At 43.7% G+C, this 23,074-nt stretch overlaps 4 protein-coding genes and 2 long non-coding RNA genes across 6 annotated transcripts; 3 read left to right on the plus strand and 3 right to left on the minus strand.

Annotated features, from left to right (window-relative positions):
• Nucleotides 1–4,257: 4,257 nt before the first annotated feature.
• LOC123406274 lies at nucleotides 4,258–5,947 on the plus strand. The gene is made up of 3 exons (XM_045099763.1): nucleotides 4,258–4,499; nucleotides 4,691–5,508; nucleotides 5,590–5,947. Exons 2-3 carry the CDS (start codon nucleotides 4,693–4,695, stop codon nucleotides 5,800–5,802), a joined length of 1,029 nt encoding a protein of 342 aa, XP_044955698.1. The 5' UTR covers nucleotides 4,258–4,499; nucleotides 4,691–4,692; the 3' UTR covers nucleotides 5,803–5,947.
• A 2,681-nt stretch (nucleotides 5,948–8,628) lies between these two features.
• On the plus strand, nucleotides 8,629–10,417 carry LOC123406285 (protein FAR1-RELATED SEQUENCE 5-like). The gene is made up of 3 exons (XM_045099776.1): nucleotides 8,629–9,079; nucleotides 9,183–9,467; nucleotides 9,547–10,417. Exons 1-3 carry the CDS (start codon nucleotides 8,636–8,638, stop codon nucleotides 10,261–10,263), a joined length of 1,446 nt encoding a protein of 481 aa, XP_044955711.1. The 5' UTR covers nucleotides 8,629–8,635; the 3' UTR covers nucleotides 10,264–10,417.
• Nucleotides 10,418–10,939: 522 nt separating this feature from the next.
• Nucleotides 10,940–11,772, minus strand: LOC123406292. Its single transcript, XR_006612053.1, has 2 exons — nucleotides 11,290–11,772; nucleotides 10,940–11,196 (listed from the first exon to the last, which is right to left on the minus strand). It is a non-coding gene; the product is annotated as an uncharacterized LOC123406292 (long non-coding RNA).
• Nucleotides 11,773–11,935: 163 nt separating this feature from the next.
• Nucleotides 11,936–12,868, minus strand: LOC123396319. The gene is made up of 3 exons (XM_045091287.1): nucleotides 12,620–12,868; nucleotides 12,241–12,541; nucleotides 11,936–12,164 (listed from the first exon to the last, which is right to left on the minus strand). Exons 1-3 carry the CDS (start codon nucleotides 12,771–12,773, stop codon nucleotides 11,936–11,938), a joined length of 684 nt encoding a protein of 227 aa, XP_044947222.1. The 5' UTR covers nucleotides 12,774–12,868.
• A 729-nt stretch (nucleotides 12,869–13,597) lies between these two features.
• LOC123406295 lies at nucleotides 13,598–15,340 on the minus strand. Its single transcript, XR_006612074.1, has 3 exons — nucleotides 15,046–15,340; nucleotides 14,036–14,853; nucleotides 13,598–13,954 (listed from the first exon to the last, which is right to left on the minus strand). It is a non-coding gene; the product is annotated as an uncharacterized LOC123406295 (long non-coding RNA).
• Nucleotides 15,341–15,904: 564 nt separating this feature from the next.
• On the plus strand, nucleotides 15,905–18,102 carry LOC123411812 (dolichyl-diphosphooligosaccharide--protein glycosyltransferase subunit 4C). The gene is made up of 2 exons (XM_045104805.1): nucleotides 15,905–16,058; nucleotides 17,781–18,102. The coding sequence occupies exon 2, from the start codon at nucleotides 17,781–17,783 to the stop codon at nucleotides 17,889–17,891; it is 111 nt and encodes a 36-aa protein (XP_044960740.1). The 5' UTR covers nucleotides 15,905–16,058; the 3' UTR covers nucleotides 17,892–18,102.
• The last annotated feature ends 4,972 nt before the right edge of the window (nucleotides 18,103–23,074 follow it).

Genomic DNA, 23,074 nt, shown 5'->3' on the forward strand with positions numbered 1-23,074 from the left:
CTACGTATCACAGTTGGAGCTTTAGAATAATCCTTTATCCTAGCAGGGTATGGTGGTTTCTCAGTGTAAGCACAAGGAACAACAGGATCACTAAAAGCAATGAATTTCTCCTCAACTAGATTGGTTTTGACTATGTTGCTTTCTACAGGAGGATGATATTTAAACCACTTCTCTTTGGGAAGATCAACATGACCAGCAAAAGATTCACATAGAGAAGCTACTATCTCAGAGTCAAGTCCATACTTAGCGCCAAAATATCTAGAAGTGTTTGTCTCAACAAAAGATTTAATGCAATCAAACTGGAAATTCATACCTGACTCCTTACCTTCTTCTAGCTCCCAATCTTCAGAGTTACGTTTGATTCTTTCCAATAAATTCCACTTGTGGTCAATATCCTTCTTCATAAAAGAACCGGTACAAGAAGTGTCAAGCATGGTACGATCTTCATGAGAAAGCCAAGCATAAAAGTTTTGAGTGATAATTTCTCTCGAGAGCTCATGATTGGGGCATGAATATAGCATTGATTTAAGCCTCCCCCAAGCTTGAGCTATGCTTTCCCTGTCACGAGGCCAAAAGTTATAAATAAAGTTCCGATCACGATGCACTAAATGCATAGGATAGAACTTTTGATGAAATTCCAATTTCAACCGATTGTAGTCCCATGATCCAGTATCATCACATAGCCTATACCATGTCAATGCCTTATCCTGCAAAGATAAAGGAAAGACTTTCTTCTTCAACTCATCCTCGGGCAAACCTGCAAGCTTAAATAAACCACAAACTTCATCTACATAGATCAGATGCAAGTCTGGATGTGAAGATCCATCTCCTGTAAAAGGATTATCCAACAGTTTCTCAAGCATAACCGAAGGAATTTCATAAAAGATATTTTCAGTAGGTACCTCAGGTTGAGGAACAACTCCTCATGCTTCCGTTTGCGGTGAAGATACCCTGAACAAACTCCTCAAAGGAACAGTTTCCATAATGACAAGTGACAATAAATTTCAGCACACCATATAAATGTTTCCTTACCAATTTCCACTTACCAAAGGCACTTCACTCCCCGGCAACGGTGCCAGAAAAGAGTCTTGATGACCCACAAGTATAGGGGATCAATCGTAGTACTTTTGATAAGTAAGAGTGTCGAACCCAACAAGGAGCAGAATGCTCTAATAAACGGTTTTCACCAAGGTAATAACTGCAAGCATTGAAATTAGCGGTAACAAGTGATGGTGTAGCGAGGTGAAACGTAACAAGTGAAAAGTAACAAGTAACAAGTAGTAGCAACGGTGCAGCAAGTGGCCCAATCCCTTTTGTAGCAAGGGACAAGCCTGAACAAAGTCTTATAGGAGGAAAAACGCTCTCGAGGACACACGGGAATTTCTGTCATGCTAGTTTCATCATGTTCATATGATTCACGTCCGTTACTTTGATAGTTTGATATGTGGGTGGCCCGGCGCTTGGGTACTGCCCTTACTTGGACAAGCATCCCACTTATGATTAACCCCTCTCGCAAGCATCCGCAACTACGAAAGAAGAATTAAGACAACGTCTAACCATAGCATTAAACTAGTGGATCCAAACCAGCCCCTTACGAAGCAACACATAGACTGGGGTTTAAGCTTCTGTCACTCCAGCAACCCATCATCTACTTACTACTCCCCAATGCCTTCCTCTAGGCCCAAGTATGGTGAAGTGTTATGTAGTCGACGTTCACATAACACCACTATAGTAAAAACAACATACAACATATCAAAAATACCGAACGAATATCAAATTCACATGACTATTATCAGCATGACTTATCCCATGTCCTCGGGAACAAAAGTTACTACTCACAAAGCATAATCATAATCATGATCAGAGGTGTAATGAATAGCATCAAGGATCTGAACATAAACTCTTCCACCAAGTAATCCAACTAGCATCAACTACAAAGAGTAATCAACACTACTAGCAACCTTACAAGTACCAATCGGAGTCGCGAGACGAAGATTGGTTACAAGAGATGAACTAGGGATTGGAGAGGAGATGGTGCTGATGAAGATGTTGATGAAGATGCCTCCCCTCCGACGAGAGGAGTGTTGGTGATGATGATGGCGACGATTTCCCCCTCTGGGAGGGAAGTTTCCCCGGCAGGGTCGTCCTGCCGGAGCTCTAGATTGGATCTGCTCAAGTTCCGCCTCGTGGCAGTGGCAAAACCACGAAAAAGCTCCCGATTGATTTTTTTTTTGGAACGAAACCCTTCATATAGCAAAAGAGGGGGGCCAGTGGGCCGTCAGGGAGCCCACAAGCTTGTTAGCCGCCACCAAGGGGTGGCAGCTACCAGGCTTGTGGCGCCCTGGTAGCTCCCCTTTGGTACTTCTTTCGCCTAGTATTTTTTATATAATCCCAAAAAATTCCACGTAAATTTTCTGGGCATTTGGAGATGTGCAGAATAGTGGACTAAGATTTGCTCCTTTTTCCAGTCCACAATTCCAGCTGCCTGAATTCTCCCTCTTCAAATAAACCTTGCAAAATAAGAGAGAAAAGGCATAAATATCGTACCACAAAGTAATATAACAGCCCATGAAGCAATAAATATCAACATGAAAGCATGATGCAAAATGGAATTGCCCGCGGACGAAGTGTCGGCATGACGTGCGTGCGAATGACATGTGAGCTCCTGCAACGCTTGCCCCATGTGTCAGGGAGAAGCGCGAGGTGAGTCAAACTGAGTGCATTGGGTGATGAGGTTGCGCTACAGCCCCAAGTAGGTGGATTTGTTTGTGGCCGTCTATCTACTCCACCCAGCACGTTGAAATGGCACGTGGGTCAAAGAGATATCGCACGAGATCGTTCCACTAGTCAATGACACATCGTGTTTCTAGCCCGTCGTATTCGGTGGAGTTACTCCACTGAGTACAGGAGTGAGAGGGAGCAGTGATACAGTTTGCTCGCCCATGTACTCGATGGAGTTACTCCACACGATTCCTAGTACCACCACATACAGTTTGCTCGCCCATGTACAGGAGGGAGGGGGAGTAGCTCTCTTGGCCACGACATCCATGGCTAGGAGCTCGGCTCTGACCAAAATGCGAGCAGGGGGATCCCATCTTTGACCGTGTCCCCGTCCGTGCTAACGACAACACCCTGCCTCGTCGCCTTGTCACCCATCCGCATGGAAGAAGTAGAGCGAGCGGTAGATAGGGATCCGAGAAAGATGGGGACAAATGTAAGAGGAACGAGAGGAGGAGAGTGCTACCTCTGTAGCGGTGAGGATGCGTGCGGGCAGCGTGATCGAAGGCGTCGGGTAGCGAGATCCTTGTCGCATGAGAGAGGAGACGAGTAAGGAGAGCAGCGCAAATGAGGGTGTGAATCAACGGGGAGTGCTACCTATTGCTCGTGTGGGTGCACGCGCGGGTGCTAGCTCGGGGAAAGGGTCGAAACTTGTGTTCCCGCTCAGCTTGCCTCGGAGGGGGGGTCTTGCATGTGTCGACCAGGGCCAGCTAGATATGAAGCATACCAAACAACAAGATAATTGCAAGATGGATGTGAGCCAGGTGCAATACAATAAACCAAACATGCCCTTAGGCTCTGGATGTCTGCGATGACTTGATCTTTGACTGGCCTCCGAAGCTGAAAATGCGACTTGTTCTCACAACATAGTTTTTTCTTGGGAATGGGGATTTCCCCAAAGTCACGTGTGCTGCACACACAGAGTGCCTTAGGCCCAACGGATGAAATCAACCAGCCGACCCCACAAATGTGGAGTCATGAGACCTGTAACCTATACCTGGCCAAAACGGTCGTCTCAATCGGGCAGGCCCGATAGCACGCCGGCCTGGCACGAGACGGGCCCGACCCAGCACGACTTAAACGGGCCCGTGCGAGGGCCGGGAGGCTGGGCACGTGGGCCGGCACGAGACGACCCGTTCAATATATATATATATATATATATATATATATATATATATATATATATATATATATATATATATATATATATGGAAAATGGTGTCTACCATCTAGTGGTAACTACCTCCTAGGAATCCACCGTTGATCTTCCCTGATTAGATCCACCGAACGTAGTTTTTTGTTAGCTCACCACAGAAGCTTAACGGGTTAGGATACCTGAAAACCAAACCCGTCTGCTAATCATTTTAATTATACTCATTAGTTTAGTTGGTTGTTATCTCCGGCCGTATTGATCGCCATCGTCTTTATCTCTCCCTTCGTCCTTATCCGGCTGCTATGCTAACCAACGCTAGCTTTTTCTCCGTTCGTCCTTATCCAGCTGCTATGCTAACCAACCTAGCTAGCTAGCTTTTCTACCTAGAAGTAAGCTTTTATACGTAGAAGTAGATTGATTAGCATATTCTTGTTAGAAACTACGTTTGTGTTTGAGCGACACTTCCATCGACGAACGGATACGACGGACCGACGTGGTCGTCGTTGGTCTCACCGGCTGGACGGCGGATCGGCGTGGTCGCCGTGGTCGTGAGCACTACACGAGTCAGGTACATAACTATGATTCAATATGCTTTCTATATTGTTTGGTAGTATGTTTAGCAAGATCATAATTTCATGAGACTTCTATCTCAAAAGAATTCATGCCGCTGAAGTTTGATACGTCCAACACTGTGTATCAATACTAATTTCCCTACACTCACAGGTTCATACTAACTCATAGTTGTTTCTTGTGTTATAGATATGGGCAAGCCGAGCGGCGGCGGCAACAAATCTAACTCTGCTTTCAAGCGAGCAATCTCTGCAGTACGCACTAAAAAGCAAGATCAACTATCCAGCAAAAAACGTTCGAGTGGATCTCGCTCAAAGAAAAGGAGTTCCATACATAGGAAAGCATGGAAGGACAAACAGTACTCTAGGTGTGCTCATGGTATCGTTGCAGATCTCATGGAAGACCTTGACGAGGAGCCAAGAAAGCTTGTAGAAGAGATGGGGTTTCAGGGATTACATAGCCTGAAGCTGCACAAGCTAAATAAACCATTAGGAGCCTGGCTGCTTAGTAAATTCAATACAAAATTGTTAGTTTTTTTTGTGGGGACAAGCAGAGAGCTCAAGATGACAGCCGAGGATGTCAATCGTGTGAGCGGAATCCCATGTAGTGGCATGATCATAACACCTCCAAGCCCACAAGATGTCAGTTCCATGAAAGCAAAATTCTGTGCTATTTTTGAAAAAACTTCATGGGATGAAATTACTATCAATTTCCTTCTGAAAATAGTAACAACAAAACGAACAGGCAAAATGACAAGTGAGGAAATCCTCCAATTCAAGATGGCATTTGCATTTTCTGTCGTTACCAAATTCTTTGCTCCACAGTCACTGAACAACTTCATATCAACACGATATATGAAAGCAGTTTTTGATATGGAGAACATTCATGCCTACAACTGGGCACAATTTGTTGCCGACGAGCTCAGACTAGCAGCAGAGTCTCTGCAGTCGAAGCTCTCCCGCGGAAAGAACATCGGATATATCAATGGATGCATGTTAATTCCTGAGGTTCACTTCTTACAAACTTATATATATTTGCTGTATGATTGCTTTACGTATTTTACTTATAGTGGTTACTTATGTTTTCAGATTCACTACCTGGACAGCTTGGACCTTGGCAAGGATTCCCCTCCTGACCACATTGTTCCACGGTTTGCTGCATACAACGACGGCATGGTCACTAAGGTCATTAAACGGGATATAATTTTGAAAAATCGGCTACCTTTTCCAACATATGGAAAATTAAAGGTACAACATACTTCATACTCCATACTACAACCGGAAATAGCGCACACCATATAATTTTTTTTACTATACATCTCAATAGTATAATATATTCTTCTTTTTATGATACTATGTACTACTTCTGAGAGATAGTACGTGCATACTATTTTTGGTGATGTTCTTCACAGTTGTTTGAGGCAGATTATACATACTCCATACTAGAACATAGAACAACTTATAGTCAAAAAATTAAAAAAAAATCCCAACGCTTTTTTTAGGATAATATATTATCTTTTCATGGTAGCACATACAATTTTCGAGAGAGATAAAGTTCACATATAAGCTCCCGAACATACTACCTATTTGTTTTCGCAGAGATACTACATACTACTCAAGTACTCAGTACTTAGGGAGTACTTTCCGATAGATACTACATACTAGTTCCGATGGATACTATCAACGACTTCATACTCCCTACTACAATCGAGCATATCGTACACCATATGTTCTTATTTTATGATACTATGTACTACTTCTGAGGGATAGTACTTGCGTACTACTACTGACATATACTACCTACTTCTTTCAGTGATGTTCTTCACACTAGTTTCAGGCAGATTCTACATTCTCATGCTATAAAAAAAATTCACAACACTATTTATAGGATAATACATTACCTTCTCATGGTAGTACATACAATTTTAGAGAGAGATAATATTCACAAATAAGCTCCCGAACATACTACCTACTGTTTTCCCAGAGATTGTACATACTAGTTACTACTCCAGTACTCCGTACATAGGGAGTACTTCCGATAGATACTACATACTACTTCCGATGGATACTACCAATTATTTTCGAGAGATACTATATTTTCCTTCAAAGATATACCATGCAACTGTCCATCCATTAAGATTGTTGTTTTCCTACACAGATTCGCAGTCCTCATAGCATACGCTACGTGACAATAGAATGTGAGCACGCATCCATTCGTACTCCTACTGCTGGCAGAGTGTACAATGACCTAGTTGAGTTGGAGACCCCAACATTTAACATGGGATTTAGTCAACTTGAGGATGGCAACAACATCCCAGTATGTAACAAAAACACCCGAGTCGGTGCAAACTTATCGGCACAGTTTGACATGGTCGCTGATAAAACCGTAGTGCCAGATACACCAGATCGGCAAAAACAACCTACACAAGCAGGTAAATCCTGTAACTAATTCATTTGCACTAAACAAATAAATGAAAAACTAACCATCTATTGCGTCGTCATTTTTTCAGATTTTCCAGAAACTACTCCTACTTCAATATCGCCTCATTCTTTACTACAAGAGACGAGTGCATTAAGGATTTCTATCCATGAGGAATGCGGACTCCCAAAAGTACAACCAAAAACAAGGAGGAGAATCATTGGGGGACCTTCTGATCTGCTTGTAGACATACCAAAAAGAAACATAAAACCAAGCAGAATGGTCAATTCCCCATTTCTGTGCAAACAATACCAAAGTGTCAGACTTGATGTCAAGGCACTAGAAGATTTATTCACATATACAAACTCAATTTCTTCTGCGGAACAACTGAGGTTAGTATTTTTTTCAATATTTATACATGTCGAAAGTATTAAAACTCACTTTCATTCCTAACACTCCATTTCCATAGAAAAATTTGGATACACATATCTGAACCTGTCCCAAGGTTACTAAAATTGCAACAGATACAAGAAGCACTAAGTTTTGACAATGAATTGCAAGATGATGCATTCAATGTTGCTGTCCAAGCGCTATTCGAAGATGAGGTGCAGAGGTTCGGGGGAACAAACTTCTTAGGCTGGAGGCATTTTTTAAACCAAGACTTTGCGGTACGTCACAGTCTAAATTTCACATTATGAATTCCAATTGCACTAAGCGCGCGCACACACACACACTGATCACGAAAAATGCAAACAGATGCACGCAACCACGGGTGGCGCAGATTGGAACCCCGAGGAGCACGTTTACTTATTCAATGACTTCCACATACCATACGATGTGCCAAAAAGCCGTCTGGTACTTACAACACCCGTTCCTCACTCACAACTTTCATACTTCACACTAAAATTGTAACATTTCCTTCTCGAACTTGCAGCTATACATCCCTCTCCACCAACCATTCCATTTCTCAGTATACGCATTTGATATGGAGAACGAGAAGATTTAGCTCATGGATCCCTTTAGAGATACAAGCAAAGGAGGGCAGGACGTTGAAGATAGGCACTCTAAGACTAAAGAACATATTGCGAAAGCACTGCAGGATTGCATGGTCATCTCTTTTCCCATAGGCATGGTATGGTAGATAATGGCATGGCTCCCACAGGCATGTATGGTTTGGTTTCAGGAATGCATGGAGGCCCTCGTATGGCACCATTTAGTAGAAGGGCAATGAACAGATTAGCCTTCTCTATAAGAAGGGATGAGTGTGGGGATGATGTTCAGAAAACAATTGATTACTTCAAAGAGCTGCAGGCTCATAGCGAGAACTTCTACTACACCATGCAGGTTGATGGGGCTGGTAGGATAAAAAATGTGTTTTGGTCACATGCACTGTCGAGGCTTAGTTTCGAGCACTTCGGCGATGTTGTGACATTTGATACTACCTATCAGACTAATATGTATAAGATGCCTCTAGGTATTTTTGTTGGAGTGAATAATCACTTCCAAACAGTAGTATTTGGTTGTTGTATGATGAGAGAAGAAACCGTCGAAGCGTTCAAATGGTTGTTTCAGGCTTTCAGTTGTGCAATGCATGGAAAAAGTCCGGCGGCGATTCTGACAGGTATTTTCGGTGGCCAAGTTATCTGTTGTAGTATGTATAGTATAAATTTTGTTGGTGACATGCTCATATTTTTTGATGTAGATAATTGTCATCAAATGGAAGTGGTAATATCTGAGGTGTGGCCTGATACGGTTCATAGAGTTTGCAAGTGGCATGTACTGAAGAATGCTAAAGAGAACTTTGGGAACATATATAGCAAGAGGAGCACATTCAAGAATGAATTTCACAGAGTTTTCAATGAACCGCAGACAATAGATGAGTTTGAAAATGCCTGGATTGATTTAGTGAAAATGTATAAACTTGAGTCTAGCACGTACATGAAACGGATGTGGGATATGAGGACACAGTGGGCTCCCGTTTACTTCAAGTCCCATTTTTTTGCTAAAATGTCGACCACTCAGAGGAGTGAGAGTATGAACCATGTTCTGAAGAAGTATGTGAAGCCTTCTTCTCCGATGAATGTCCTTGTTAGGAAGTATGGAAGTTTCTTTTATGACAGAATACAGGAGGAAGATGCTGAAGAGTTCCACACATCGGAAGTAAGTATATTGTTACGCTTAATAACAATGGAATTACGTTGATTGTAGCTGTAATATATATAACCGATGCATGCTTAATGGTGTTTTAATGATGGCGACGCAGGACAAGGTGGTTACTGCTACGAAGTCGCCTTTGGAAAAACATGCTGCACGTGTGTACACTAGGGGAGCTTTCAAAAGGTTCAAGGAACAGTTCGTGTGGAGCGTGTCTTATGATATAATATCATCTTTGAAGGAGAACCATTATAGGGTTATCCATATGGGCGATGATAAAGATAGTTGGGGCAGAATTGAATATGATGTTGAGGCAAATATTGGTGAGCAGGAATTTTCGTGTGTGTGCAAACTGTTTGAACACTTGGGGATACTCTGCGGGCACATTTTGAGGGTAAGTTATAGAAAATTTGGCATCATATTTTAAGCTTCATCATTCATGCCTCATATGACCGGAGTTAATTTGTGTGAAGGTGATGGTGCAATTTGGTGTAAGGGAGATTCCGGAAAAGTATGTTAAGAAGAGGTGGACTAAAAAAGCTAGAGAATCCATCCCAGAGTATATGAAAGGGTACGTCAATGATAATGAAGCTGCTGCGTCAAGGACGTATCGACACGATCTGATGTATCAGACCGCCCTTGATATGGTTCGGCTTGGGGACACAAACACTGAGACATATCAGAAGACTATGGAAGTGATGTGCAAGCACCTTAAAGATTTGAAGGTAATGACCGCCACGACACAATCAAGCTCGAAGGAAACACGTCATAGTGAAATATTAAAAGGGAAGAAACCTATTGCTGATGTGATTGTCGAGCGTCCCGTGGAACTGTTCGATGACAATGGCATACATGAGTGTGAGGGTACAGAAGGTGGTGATGGTGATTTGGGGGGCGAGGACTTAGAAGATGAGGAGATGGCAGGTGATACTGTTCGAGAATGTGATATACTTCCTCCAGAATTTAGAAGGGGGAGAGGAAGACCTAGAATGAAAAGGTTTATGTCCAAGGGAGAAATTGCTTCAAAGAAGGGTAAGAAAGGGGGATGTGCAGTAGAAAGGATACAATATGAAGTTGGTAGTAGCTCTGGGGATACCAGACCAATGCAAATCCGGTACTGCGGTAGCTGTGGTGAGCAAGGACATAATAAGAGTACCTGTGGTCGTGATTCAAGTTACAAGAGAAAATAAAGAGTGCGGTTAGTTTGGTTGTGTGGCACGCAGTTTTTTATGTAGGTGTGTGAGGCTTTCGTATGATACTATTTCCATTTAATTAGTAACTGTTTTGAATTGTGTCGTTGTTGAACCTTGTCTTTATAGAATGGTATGTACTGATTCTTAATTATATACTGCCTCATTTAAAGCAGGTACCATTTATATTATGTTTACCAGCAGTAATTCTACATCCTGGTGATAATTTATGCGTGTGTTGGTCCATTTGTACTCGGATAGTTTGTGCCTAATTTTGCATAGTTTGTAATTTGTATGGGGGTCTAGTAGTATGTGCGCATACTACTAGTAGTAGATAGTAGGTTCGAGCTAATGTAGGACTGATGCTTGGACAATCGATGAGTAATAATGTTAGAATTGGTGCTTTTGGTAATTGTTTTGATGCACGTCGTAATTAATTTGAATGATTTGAAGTATGTAGTAGTTGGTTGTGGAGAAGACTCTTGTTGCTGTTAACAAGGGTGTGATTTACGTATATGTAGATATTTGTGGAACGGGTGTGTCTCGACGTAGATGTAACTAAAGCAGTGAGAGAGAATGTTGCGTATGTATGTTATTAAAACGCAGTATGTAGTACCGTGGCATGTAGTATGTAGTATAATGAGTAAAGAGAATCTGCTTAAATAAGGCCCTCATATGAAAAAGGTAGAATATTCAACCAAATGTAGTATATATTCATCGAAAGTAAAAGGAAGTATGTTCTTTAGTACATCATGAAATAAAAAATGTTCGTTGAGCTGGTCTCTATTTATTATTCGTTGATGCATGCTAGATGTGATATCAGTTCCTCCTGAGCGCTTTGATGAAGCGGGTGACATTTTCTGGGAGTATGGCCTCATTACTTGTGAACGACAGGAGGTTGGCAAGGAAGACTTTCCGTAAATCTCGAGATGCCTGCGTGTTGAATGATATGAAAATTAAAGAATAATGGTTTAATGTTTTAAATAAGAAAATTATATATCATTTTCTTATAGTAAGAACACTCACACTGGAGGCTGGATTGACTAAGCATTTTGCATCCCAATTTCTCATGATGTGCAGAACGTGGAAAGCAGTATCAATCGTGCAAAATAAACAATGAGTAGTCAAGCACAGTTAACGTGGAGCTCTTACATCTGGTTTTTTAATATGCATCACCTGTTTGTAGTTGCTGGAATATTTGTGGGGAACTCATGCTGCCACCTTGTAATATCGTTTTTCCAGTTCGGAAAAGAGATGACCATGCAATCCTGCAGTGCTTTCGCAATATGTTCTTTAGTCTTAGAGTGCCTATCGTCAACGTCCTGCCCTCCTTTGCTTGTATCTCTAAAGGGATCCATGATCTGAATCTTCTCGTTCTCCATATCAAATGTGTATACTGAGAAATGGAATGGTTGGTGGAGAGGGATGTATAGCTGCAAATTCGAGAAGGAAATGTTACAATTTTAGTGTGAAGTATGAAAGTTGTGAGTGAGGAACGGGTGTTGTAAGTACCACACGGCTTTTTGACACATCGTATGGTATGTGGAAGTCATTGAATAAGTAAGTGTGCTCCTCGGGTTCCAATCTGCGCCACCCGCAGTTGCGTGCATCTGTTTGCATTTTTCGTGATCAGTGTGTGTGTGTGTGTGTGCGCGCTTAGTGCAATTGGAATTCATAATGTGAAATTTAGACTGTGACGTACCGCAAAGTCTTGGTTTAAAAAATGCCTCCAGCCTAAGAAGTCTGTTCCCCCGAACCTCTGCACCTCATCTTCGAATAGCGCTTGGACAACAGCATTGAATGCATCATCTTGCAATTCATTGTCAAAACTTAGTGCTTCTTGTATCTGTTGCAATTTTAGTAACCTTGGGACAGGTTCAGATATGTGTATCCAAATTTTTCTGTGGAAATAGAGTGTTAGGAATGAAAGTGAGTTTTAATACTTTCGACATGTATAAATATTGAAAAAATACTAACCTCAGTTGTTCCGCAGAAGAAATTGAGTTTGTATATGTGAATAAATCTTCTATTGCCTTGACATCAAGTCTGACACTTTGGTATTGTTTGCACAGAAATGGGGAATTGACCATTCTGCTTGGTTTTATGTTTCTTTTTGGTATGTCTACAAGCAGATCAGAAGGTACCCCAATGATTCTCCTCCTTGTTTTTGCTTGTACTTTTGGGAGTCCGCATTCCTCATGAATAGAAATCCTTAATGCACTCGTCTCTTGTAGTAAAGAATGAGGCGATATTGAAGTAGGAGTAGTTTCTGGAAAATCTGAAAAAATGACGACGCAATAGATGGTTAGTTTTTCATTTATTTGTTTAGTGCAAATGAATTAGTTACAGGATTTACCTGCTTGTGCAGGTTGTTGTTGCCGATCTGGTGTATCTGGCACTACGGTTTTATCAGCGACCATGTCAAACTGTGCCGATAAGTTTGCACCGACTCGGGTGTTTTTGTTACATACTGGGGTGTTGTTGCCATCCTCAAGTTGACTAAATCCCATGTTAAATGTTGGGGTCTCCAAGTCAACTAGGTCATTGTACACTCCGCCAGCAGTAGGAGTACAAATGGATGCGTGCTCACATTCTATTGTCACGTAGCGTATGCTATGAAGACTGCGAATTTGTGTAGGAAAACAACAATCTTAATGGATGGACAGTTGCATGGTATATCTTTGAAGGAAAATATAGTATCTCTCGAAAATCATTGGTAGTATCCATCGAAAGTAGTATGTAGTATCTATCGGAAGTACTCCCTATGTACGGAGTACTGGAGTAGTAACTAGTATGTACAATCTCTGGGAAAACAGTAGGTAGTATGTTCGGGAGCTTATTTGTGAATATTATCTCTCTCTAAAATTGTATGTATTACCATGAGAAGGTAATGTATTATCCTATAAATAGTGTTGTGAATTTTTTTTATAGCATGAGAATGTAGAATCTGCCTGAAACTAGTGTGAAGAACATCACTGAAAGAAGTAGGTAGTATATATCAGTAGTAGTACGCAAGTACTATCCCTCAGAAGTAGTACGTAGTATCATAAAATAAGAACATATGGTGTACGATATGCTCGATTGTAGTAGGGAGTATGAAGTCGTTGATAGTATCCATCGGAACTAGTATGTAGTATCTATCGGAAAGTACTCCCTAAGTACTTGAGTAGTATGTAGTATCTCTGCAAAAACAATTAGGTAGTATGTTCGGGAGCTTATATGTGAACTTTATATCTCTCGAAAATTGTATGTGCTAGCATGAAAAGATAATATATTATCCTAAAAAAAGCGTTGTGATTTTTTTTTAATTTTTTGACTATAAGTTGTTCTATGTTCTAGTATGGAGTATGTATAATCTGCCTCAAACAACTGTGAAGAACATCACCAAAAGTAGTATGCACATACTATCTCTCAGAAGTAGTACGTAGTATCATAAAAAGGAGAATATATTATACTATTCAGATGTATAGTAAAAAAATTATATGGTCTGCCCTATTTCCGGTTGTAGTATGGAGTATGAAGTATGTTGTACCTTTAATTTTCCATATGTTGGAAAAGGTAGCCGATTTTTCAAAATTATATCCCGTTTAATGACCTTACTGACCATGTCGTCGTTGTATGCAGCAAACCGTGGAACAATGTGGTCAGGAGGGGAATCCTTGCCAAGGTCCAAGCTGTCCAGGTAGTGAATCTGAAAACATAAGTAACCACTATAAGTAAAATACGTAAAGCAATCATACAGCAAATATATATAAGTTTGTAAGAAGTGAACCTCAGGAATTAACATGCATCCATTGATATATCCGATGTTCTTTTCGCGGGAGAGCTTCGACTGCAGAGACTCTGCTGCTAGTCTGAGCTCGTCGGCAACAAATTGTGCCCAGTTGTAGGCATGAATGTTCTCCATATCAAACACTGCTTTCATATATCGTGTTGATATGAAGTTGTTCAATGACTGTGGAGCAAAGAATTTGGTAACGACAGAAAATGCAAATGCCGTCTTGAATTGGAGGATTTCCTCACTTGTCATTTTGCCTGTTCGTTTTGTTGTTACTATTTTCAGAAGGAAATTGATAGTAATTTCATCCCTTGAAGTTTTTTCAAAAATAGCACAGAATTTTGCTTTCATGGAACTGACATCTTATGGGCTTGGAGGTGTTATGATCATGCCACTACATGGGATTTCGCTCACACGATTGACATCCTCGGATGTCATCTTGAGCTCTCTGCTTGTCCCCGCAAAAAAAACTAACAATTTTGTATTGAATTTACTAAGCAGCCAGGCTCCTAATGGTTTATTTAGCTTGTGCAGCTTCAGGCTATGTAATCCCTGAAACCCCATCTCTTCTACAAGCTTTCTTGGCTCCTCGTCAAGGTCTTCCATGAGATCTGCAACGATAGCAGGAGCACACCTAGAGTACAGTTTGTCCTTCCATGCTTTCCTATGTATGGAACTCCTTTTCTTTGAGCGAGATCCACTCGAACGTTTTTTGCTGGATAGTTGATCTTGCTTTTTAGTGCGTACTGCAGAGATTGCTTGCTTGAAAGCAGAGTTAGATTTGTTGCCGCTGCCGCTCGGCTTGCCCATATCTATAACGCAAGAAACAACTACGAGTTAGTATGAACCTGTGAGTGTAGGGAAATAAGTATTGATACACAGTGTTGGACGTATCAAACTTCAGCTGCATGAATTCTTTTGAGATAGAAGTCTCATGAAATTATGATCTTGCTAAACATACTACCAAACAATATAAAAAAGCATATTGAATCATAGTTATGTACCTGACTCGTGTAGTGCTCACGACCACGGCGACCACGCCGATCTGCCGTCCAGCCGATGAGACCAACAACGACCACGTCGATCCGTCGTATCCGTTCGTCGATGGAAGTGTCACTCAAACACAAACGTAGTTTCTAACAAGAATATGCTAATCAATCTACTTCTATGTAGAAAAGCTTACTTCTACGTAGAAAAGCTAGCTAGCTAGGTTGGTTAGCATAGCAGCTGGATAAGGACGAACGGAGAAAAAGCTAGCGTTGGTTAGCATAGCAGCCGGATAAGGACGAAGGGAGAGATAAAGACGATGGCGATCAATACGGCCGGAGATAACAACCAACTAAACTAATGAATATAATTAAAATGATTAGCAGACGGGTTTGGTTTTCAGGTATCCTAACCCGTTAAGCTTCTGTGGCGAGCTAACAAAAAACTACGTTCGGTGGATCTAATCAGGGAAGATCAACGGTGGATTCCTACGAGGTAGTTATCACAAGATGGTAGACACCATTTTTCCATCTTTTATATATATATATATATATATATATATATATATATATATACATAATATACAACCTAATGGGCATAAATATGAGCCCATGAGGCTAACAATATAAGGCCCAACATGCTAATCGGGCCAGCATGCCGACCCGTTTAATAACCGGGTCATGCCTGGACCTAGAGGCGCAGCCCACGGGATGGCACGGCCCGGCCCAATTAGTAAACATGTCAGCGCGGGTCATGCCGTGCCGGGTCCATTTACAACGGGCCGCGTCGTGCCGTGCCGGGCCGGCCCGTTTCGCCAGGTATGCTGTAACCCCGGCCCACGTCTTCTTCTGCTCTTCCTCTCCGGGCTCTCCGCAACTTGGCAGTTTCAGCGCAGTGCGCTCGGCAGCCAGGACTTTGCCTGAAAAAAAAAAGAAAAATAACTCGGCAGCCAGGACCAACGACGCCGCGGCGACGACGACGACGGCGAGCGCGCCCAGTCTCCCTGCAGATCCGCGAGGCGGCCGGCAAGGTGCGATCCTCTCCCTCCGTCTCACCTGCTCTCTTCTCTCGGATCGCATAGGGAAAATTTGCTCGCCCCAAGAGTTCCTGCCCATCCCGCCGCGCCTTCTTCGTCGTGGTTCCGAGCAGATCCGTTCGATATGGGGTGGGATCCGTAGCTGCCTGCGCGGGGTCACCAGGGGGAGGGGGGTGACTGAGTGGCGCTGCTGCTTGGCCACCATCGGTTTTGCATCTCGTGAGATCTCATGAGATTTGATTCCGGAAATCCGGCAGGAAATGGGTTCGGGCTGGTCCATTATGTTCCTTTTGATGGATTCTGTTCATAGGTTCATGGCAATTCTTGTGGTGCTGCTTTGGGGGATCACCGGGCGGGTGCGGCATGCCATGCCATAGGTGGGTGCTTGGTCAGGTCACCATGCGCCAGGGTGCTTGGTCAGGAAATAGCAAAGTAATTCTCCTGTTGTGAATTTATAAGGGGTTATGCAACCCACAGAGCTGATTAAACTACTCGTATATAGAATGGAATAGATCAGGAGCTGATTTATTCTACCCCTCATACATCCAACTTGAGGTAGAAACGATGCTGGGTTGGCGGGTTCGCAAAATATTGCGCACATCAAGAGTTCCCTTGGTTGGTAATAGAAACTTAGAAATGGTAATGAAGATCTGAAAACTCATGAATTGGTGCACGGGGAAAACTATGTTATGTTGTGTTTCTGTCTCTAGTAATAATTGCATGTTTTATACGAGCCTTACTAAATTGCAGAGAGGGTCCTCTTTTATGACAATTAACTAAAACTCACCTCCATTCATGTATTGCACTGGGTGTGGTCATCAAAATTTTGTTTTATGTTATCTGCTACTCCCTCCGTCCCATAATATAAGAGCGTTTTTTACACGCTCTTATATTATGAGACGGAGGGTGTATCTTTCTGTCTTTATTTCAAACTTCCTCTAGGTATTAGTACCCCTGATTTATCAGATTCTATACATGCCCACAGTAGTGCAGGTTGCTTTGCGCTATGTATGTAATCTAGCTCTATGCATCAGAAGCAGTAGACTCTTCACAGAGCAAATTATGATCATTCTTTCTAATCATGCTACATCTCTAAATCTTTATCTAGCTAGTCTCCCATCTCCCACAACTCATTCCTGAAATAGGGTAGGCAGAGGACACCCTTCCCATCTCGATACATGAATGGCCTAACTTGTACTCCCTCTCTCTCAAAATATAGCACCTTTTTAGTGTCAAAACGTCCTATATCTTGGGACAGGGGGAGTATTTTGGACACGCACTGTTCCTTATTTGCTATTCCTACGTATCTTTTCGGAGAAAGTGGAGTCAGAGTGATGCTGACTTGGTGACATCCCAATCTGCCATCAAGTTAGATTTGTTGGAATATGCCTCAGTGCTCAGAAACATTTGTTGGAACTATCAGGACCATATGATAGTTAAGCGGGGCTTTCCCACATGTTTGACTTGCCGCATTTTGCATTGACAGACTATCACCATAATCCTAGTCGCTTGTAGTGCTGGTTCTTGCCCTCCCTTTTGCCCTCCCTTTTGACACTACACACACATCTCGTTTATAACCTTTGTTTGTACTTTGTACTTCAGCCTTTGCTTCCATGTCATATACTTCTAACAAGTGGCAACCAATACATTTGATTATCATCATGGATTGCCTGTTTTCACATCTTAACTATCCTTTGTTTGCAATGTTTTCTGCAGATGTTTGACGACCAAGACTTGGGTTTCTTCACCAACTTCCTGGGCATCTTCATATTCGTGTTGGTCATCGCGTACCACTTTGTGATGGCAGACCCGAAGTACGAGAACTGATCTCCTTTTGTTTAGCAATGAGACCGTATTATACTGAGAGCAAATAGGGAAACATGTTGGTTAATAGGGGCGGAGCGCTTGACAGTTCTTTTTAAGTGCAGTTATCTGGCATTGTGACTTGAATCATGCATGTTTAGTCTGTTGAACTAGTGAACGGTGGAGACTTCAAAAGATTGATTTACTATTAATCTATGTTATCTCCTGCTTGTTATTTGTTGTTTGATGATGTGATCTGTATTGCCTGTTGGGTTGCAAAATTCTCATATCTAGGATTTTAACCCCCTAGCTTGATTTTTTGCTATGTTCATCAACGATATAATTTATCTAATAAATAAAGCTCGCCGAATGGCATTCCCTAAAAATTTAAAGACATTTAGCCTCCTTGAGGAAGCAGAGTTCTATTTTCCGCCCTGTTTTTTCCATACAACTGCCGTACACAAGGTTGATGGCGCACAAGGCACAAATCACAATTACATGTGCTTTGTATTTCCTACCACTTATTAGACTCCTTATTCAGAGAATGGAAATTGTTAAGAATAGCAAAATTGTACCACTGTGAGTTATTTTAGTTCCATTGTTACAACAAACACCAGCAAGACACAAATGGCAAAATGTTGTCATAACTCTTGCATGAAATATACTCTGAGAAGCAAAATTTTATCTCAGTTCTTGCAAGAAGAAATATGCTGATAAACAGCCACAGAAAAATCTAACACTCTTGACTGCAGTTCACCTGTTGCGTCGAATAAGGCATTATTCTACTCCCGTCTTCATATAGTAATGAATTGTTCTGCAAATCCACTACTGAGGAATATTATGACAACTATTAAGCCGCAAAGATAAAAAGGAAACGCAAACTAAGAACTTCAAATACTTGGGAACCAGGTAAGCGAATCCCATAAGCTCTCACCCCGGACATTCTCAATAGGAAAAGAAAAAATCTCTCACCTCAAACTGAAGAAAGAACGGCACATGGCCGGCCCGGGTCAACCCGCCGCTGCAGCCGGGCCCACGCACAACGAGAGGTGGCCGCGACCCAGTAGCAGTCCTAAGCTGAGCGGCGAGACAAGAGAGGAGGGGAGAGGAGAGGAGGGTCGGAGCTGTCCACGACAAACCCGCTCTCGAAAGTCAGCAAGATGAGCAAGCGACCCTAATCGCGCGCGGGGGGGGGGGGGGGGGGGGGGGCTCGGGCAAAAACCTAGCCGCCGTCGCCCTCACTCCCCTCTCCTCTCTCGCTCAAAGACCGTTTGGCGGACGGCGGCAATGGAGGGCCCTCATCGCGCGCCGCGTGGCTTCGGCCCTGGTCGAAGGCCCGCATCTGGCGCCGGCCTCGCCTCGTCGGCGCAAGCAAGCTGGGGCGGCGGCCCTGGGCATGGTGCCGGCGCTGCTCACCCCCTCCCTCAGCTGGCTGGCGAGCGGGGCGTGACAAAGGTCGGCGATTGTCGATCTTGCGCCCAGATTTGGCGGTTGAGGCACTCCGGCGTGCCGCTTCGGCTTCGGCCACTTGGGTGGTGAGGCCTCGCCGGATCTGGGCTCGGGCGCCTGGATCCGTGCGCGGGACGGAGGGCTGCGCGTCGGCGGTCGTGGGCAGCTGGTGGCGCGCTGGTGTGCTGGTGGGGCGTGGAGGTCGCGGTTTTCTGGTGGGGTGCGGCTGCAGGCTCGGGGCGGCTCGGGCGCGAAGCATCACCGGAGGTGTTTCAGGCGGAGGCTGCGGCTTGAGGGGGGCTTCCCTCCCGTCTGGTTTGGCTAGGCTTGAGGCGGGCGTCAGCTTGCCGGAGGCGGGTGGCGGCACAAATCTGGCCGGGTTGGTCTCATGCAGAGGTGTGGAGGATGGCAGCGCGGCGGCGCTGCATGTGATGGCTGGAGCGGGGCGGCTACGACGGCGTGAGGTGACGTGGTGGTTTTTGCTGGCCGTGTGTGACTGGTGGTTGGCGGCGGCATGCTCTTTGGTGCATCATGGATTCTTGCAAGGGACGTCGACGGGCTGCCGCGGCAATGGGTTTGGTGAGCTCCGGGCGAAAGCCTAGCATGACCACGGTTGATGTCGGCTGCGACGACATCTTTGGACGTCGTTTCACTCCTTGGAGGCGTCGTCGAGTGGAGCCCCTTCACTTCCCTTGTCGCCTCAGTCGAATTCCGGGTGAACACCTTAGCTCCGGTCTTGGCCGTAGTGGGCATCGACGCGTTCGGTCGCTTCCACCTTGAGGGTGATGCCTTTGGAGGTCCGGTCCCTTGTCAGCTCTGGTGGCTTGGAGTCTTGTCGTCGGCCAGGTGTCTGCGCAGCCTCGGGGACGGTGTGGAAGTCGGAGCGGCGGCTCCGGAGATTTCATTTGTGTCTGGTGTTGCCTTTGGTCACTTGGGCGGAAAGCCATCGACTCGGCTGGATCGTGGCCTCTGGGCCAGTGTGGATGTCGGAGCAGCGGCTCCGGAGATGGTTATAGGGTGTCGGCTTCGGTTGCTCGGGTGACGAAGCGGGCGGCTCGCCCGGAGCGCGACCTTAGGGTCGGCGGGTGTTCTTGTTGATTGTAAGTCGGAGTGACGGCTCTGAAAAATGGTTGTAGGGTGTCGATTTCGGTTGCTCGGGCGACGAAGTTGTCAGCTCGTTGGATGCGCGGCCTCGGGGTCGGTGTGTCGGTCGTTCTTGTATCGGTTTTTGGCCAGTTTTCCTTATTAACTGGCCAATTCTTCTTCTTCTATATGAAAAGTCAGAGCTCCTGCTAGTTCCTAAAAAAAAAAACTGAAGAAAGAACTAGATGCTTCTGAATGAGATTTATCATCCATATGAATGGCGAAAGGTTGAAAACTAGGGACAAGTGGTTGGATTTCTTCTTCGCTCCTTTCAACAACATGACATGAGGCCATCCTTTTCGTTGGCAAACATTGTAATGTACTCTCCACTTGCTTCATAGAATCATAGTAGGCCTTTCTTCTCCCTTGAGACGCAAACACGTCTCCGCAAGAGAGGCAACGATACAAATTTCATCCTCACTTGCTTCATCGAAAAACTTGAGTGGCTACCACCTCTCTTACTAACTTTATTTTAATCTCTGTAATGAAGTAGATGAACACATTTTGCTTTGAACCTGAATTACTTCTACAAACATGTTCTTTTCTTGTTAGTAACTCTATGAGTACCACACCAAAACTATACACATCACTTTTCTCATTTAGTTGCCCGGTTTGATAATATTTTGGATCCAAGTATCTGAATGTTCCTTGTACATTTTTGTAACATGAGTTTGGTCAATAGGAACCGTTCTTGAAGCACCGAAATCTGAAATTTTAGCAGTGAAATTTCCATCTAATAAGATACTCGAGGACTTCACATCACGATGAAAAACCGATATCGAGGCAGATGTATGTAGATAATAGAGAGCTCCAGCAGTTTCTTGAGCAACCCTCAAACAATCATCCCAGGATAAACATAGTGTACTAGTTGGCTCAACATGCAAAACATCGAATATAGAGCCACCAGGAATAAAATCAGACACTAAGCGCCTGTTCAGCAGCTCTCCATGGAACAGAGCGCGTGGAGCAGGCTTTTGGCAACTCTCAGATTTTTTTACTAGATGGCACTCCGCTCCGACGTGGAGTCGCGGAGCGGAGGGAATCCGAACGCACCCTAAGAGTGGTACTTCTGTTTCAAGATAACATCCAAAGAGCTTCACAATATTTGAGTGATTTATCTAGGAGAGGATTACAACCTCATTAATAGACTAATTGGTCTCAGATTCCTCAACAAGTTTTGAATTTTTTATAACCACCACATGTTGGTCAGATAAGATGCCTTTGTATATATCATGCCATGTCCTCCACGGCCTACAACACGAGTTTCATCAAAGTTGTTTGTTGCCTTCTCCAACTCCTCTAAGGAGAAAATCATTGTTCTATCACTTGCATTTTAATATGATAATATGAGTTGTTCCAATAGAAGGCCTTGGTTTTTTTTATGGAAATAAAACTTGCATTGTTGTTTTTGGTTTCCTCTTTTCCATCGGTAGGGGAGGGACATTCCACTCAAGTCAAGAAGTAGCATTCCAAAGACCGCACCCAGCCCAATGATAACACCTATGTAAAATCATGTGCCAATAAGTTTATCGTTGTTTTAATATGCCACATAATAATTGAAAGTAGGTAAAAAATAGCCCCTAAAATACGACTACGAAGGGGATTTCTATTACTTATAACAACCTATCCTCTGCCGAGCGCACTTAGTAAGAGACAGAGGAGGAGGAGCCTACCAACGAGCTGGAGGAGTCAAATCTAAAGCATTGCTATTGCACATTTAGCGACGCCCAACTTGAACACCCTCTGTTGCTCCTGACGATCCCTCTCGAAGTGACGGGCCCCCTCACAGATCTCCACATTCTGCGCCACTGCGTCGGCTTCTACAACGGCCATGATGGTGGTAAGACTCTTTGCGTGCTCGACCAGGCGCTCCTCCTCCTCCTGCAGGAACTCGATGTAGCGCGCAAGACCACAAACGCAAATACGGGCCTTCATCTCCCGCCTTCGGGCTACTGTGGCAGAGCGGGTGATGGCCCACGATGGCCACCTCCCACCTTCGGTCCGTGGTGGCGGATCGGACGATGGCCTCGGTGTCCGACGATGGGGTGGAACCAACGGCGTCCGTTAACAACTGTTATCGGACAACGGAGCGTGTGTTGCGCACACCCAATAGGAATGCCGCGTGCAGTACATGCTGATACGTATCCAACATATCTACAATTTTTGATTGTTTCATGCTATTGTATTATCAATCTTGGATGCTTTACACGCAATTTTATACGTGTAGTGTCATATTATGAGATAGAGGGGGTATCGTTTTTGGGAACTAATCTATAACTCAGTGCCTAGTGTCACTTTCTATTTTCTACATGTTTTTTGTTTTTCAGGAAATCAATATCAAGCGAAGTCCAAACACGATGAAACTTGAAGAAGATTTTTTTTGTGACCAAAAGGGACCTTGGAAGCTTCAGGAGGAGGACAGAAGAGATACGGGAGCACCACAAGCTGACACAGTGCAAACCCGGGGTGGCGCGCCACCTCATCTAGTGGGACCCATGCAACTCTCCGTTGACCTAATTCCAACTGTTGGAGAACGTTGCATGGGAAACAAAAAATTTCCTACGTAGACGAAGACCTATCATGGTGATGTTCATCTACGAGAGGGAGATCGGATC

The sequence above is a fragment of the Hordeum vulgare genome, chromosome 1H (genome assembly GCF_904849725.1).
Source record: "Hordeum vulgare subsp. vulgare chromosome 1H, MorexV3_pseudomolecules_assembly, whole genome shotgun sequence".
NCBI classification, from domain to species: domain Eukaryota; kingdom Viridiplantae; phylum Streptophyta; class Magnoliopsida; order Poales; family Poaceae; genus Hordeum; species Hordeum vulgare.

Bases quoted from the DNA above. Each gene is read 5' to 3' on its own strand.
- LOC123406285 (XM_045099776.1), top strand. From the start codon at position 8,636: ATGGAAGTGGTAATATCTGAGGTGTGGCCTGATACGGTTCATAGAGTT. The intron at 9,080-9,182 runs GTAAGTATATTG...ATGGCGACGCAG, and splicing joins AAGAGTTCCACACATCGGAA to GACAAGGTGGTTACTGCTAC. The intron at 9,468-9,546 runs GTAAGTTATAGA...ATTTGTGTGAAG, and splicing joins TCTGCGGGCACATTTTGAGG to GTGATGGTGCAATTTGGTGT.
- LOC123411812 (XM_045104805.1), top strand. From the start codon at position 17,781: ATGTTTGACGACCAAGACTTGGGTTTCTTCACCAACTTCCTGGGCATC.
- LOC123406274 (XM_045099763.1), top strand. From the start codon at position 4,693: ATGGGCAAGCCGAGCGGCGGCGGCAACAAATCTAACTCTGCTTTCAAG. The intron at 5,509-5,589 runs GTTCACTTCTTA...TTATGTTTTCAG, and splicing joins GATGCATGTTAATTCCTGAG to ATTCACTACCTGGACAGCTT.
- LOC123396319 (XM_045091287.1), bottom strand. From the start codon at position 12,773: ATGGGATTTAGTCAACTTGAGGATGGCAACAACACCCCAGTATGTAAC. The intron at 12,542-12,619 runs GTAAATCCTGTA...TCATTTTTTCAG, and splicing joins ACAACAACCTGCACAAGCAG to ATTTTCCAGAAACTACTCCT. The intron at 12,165-12,240 runs GTTAGTATTTTT...CTATTTCCACAG, and splicing joins TCTTCTGCGGAACAACTGAG to AAAAATTTGGATACACATAT.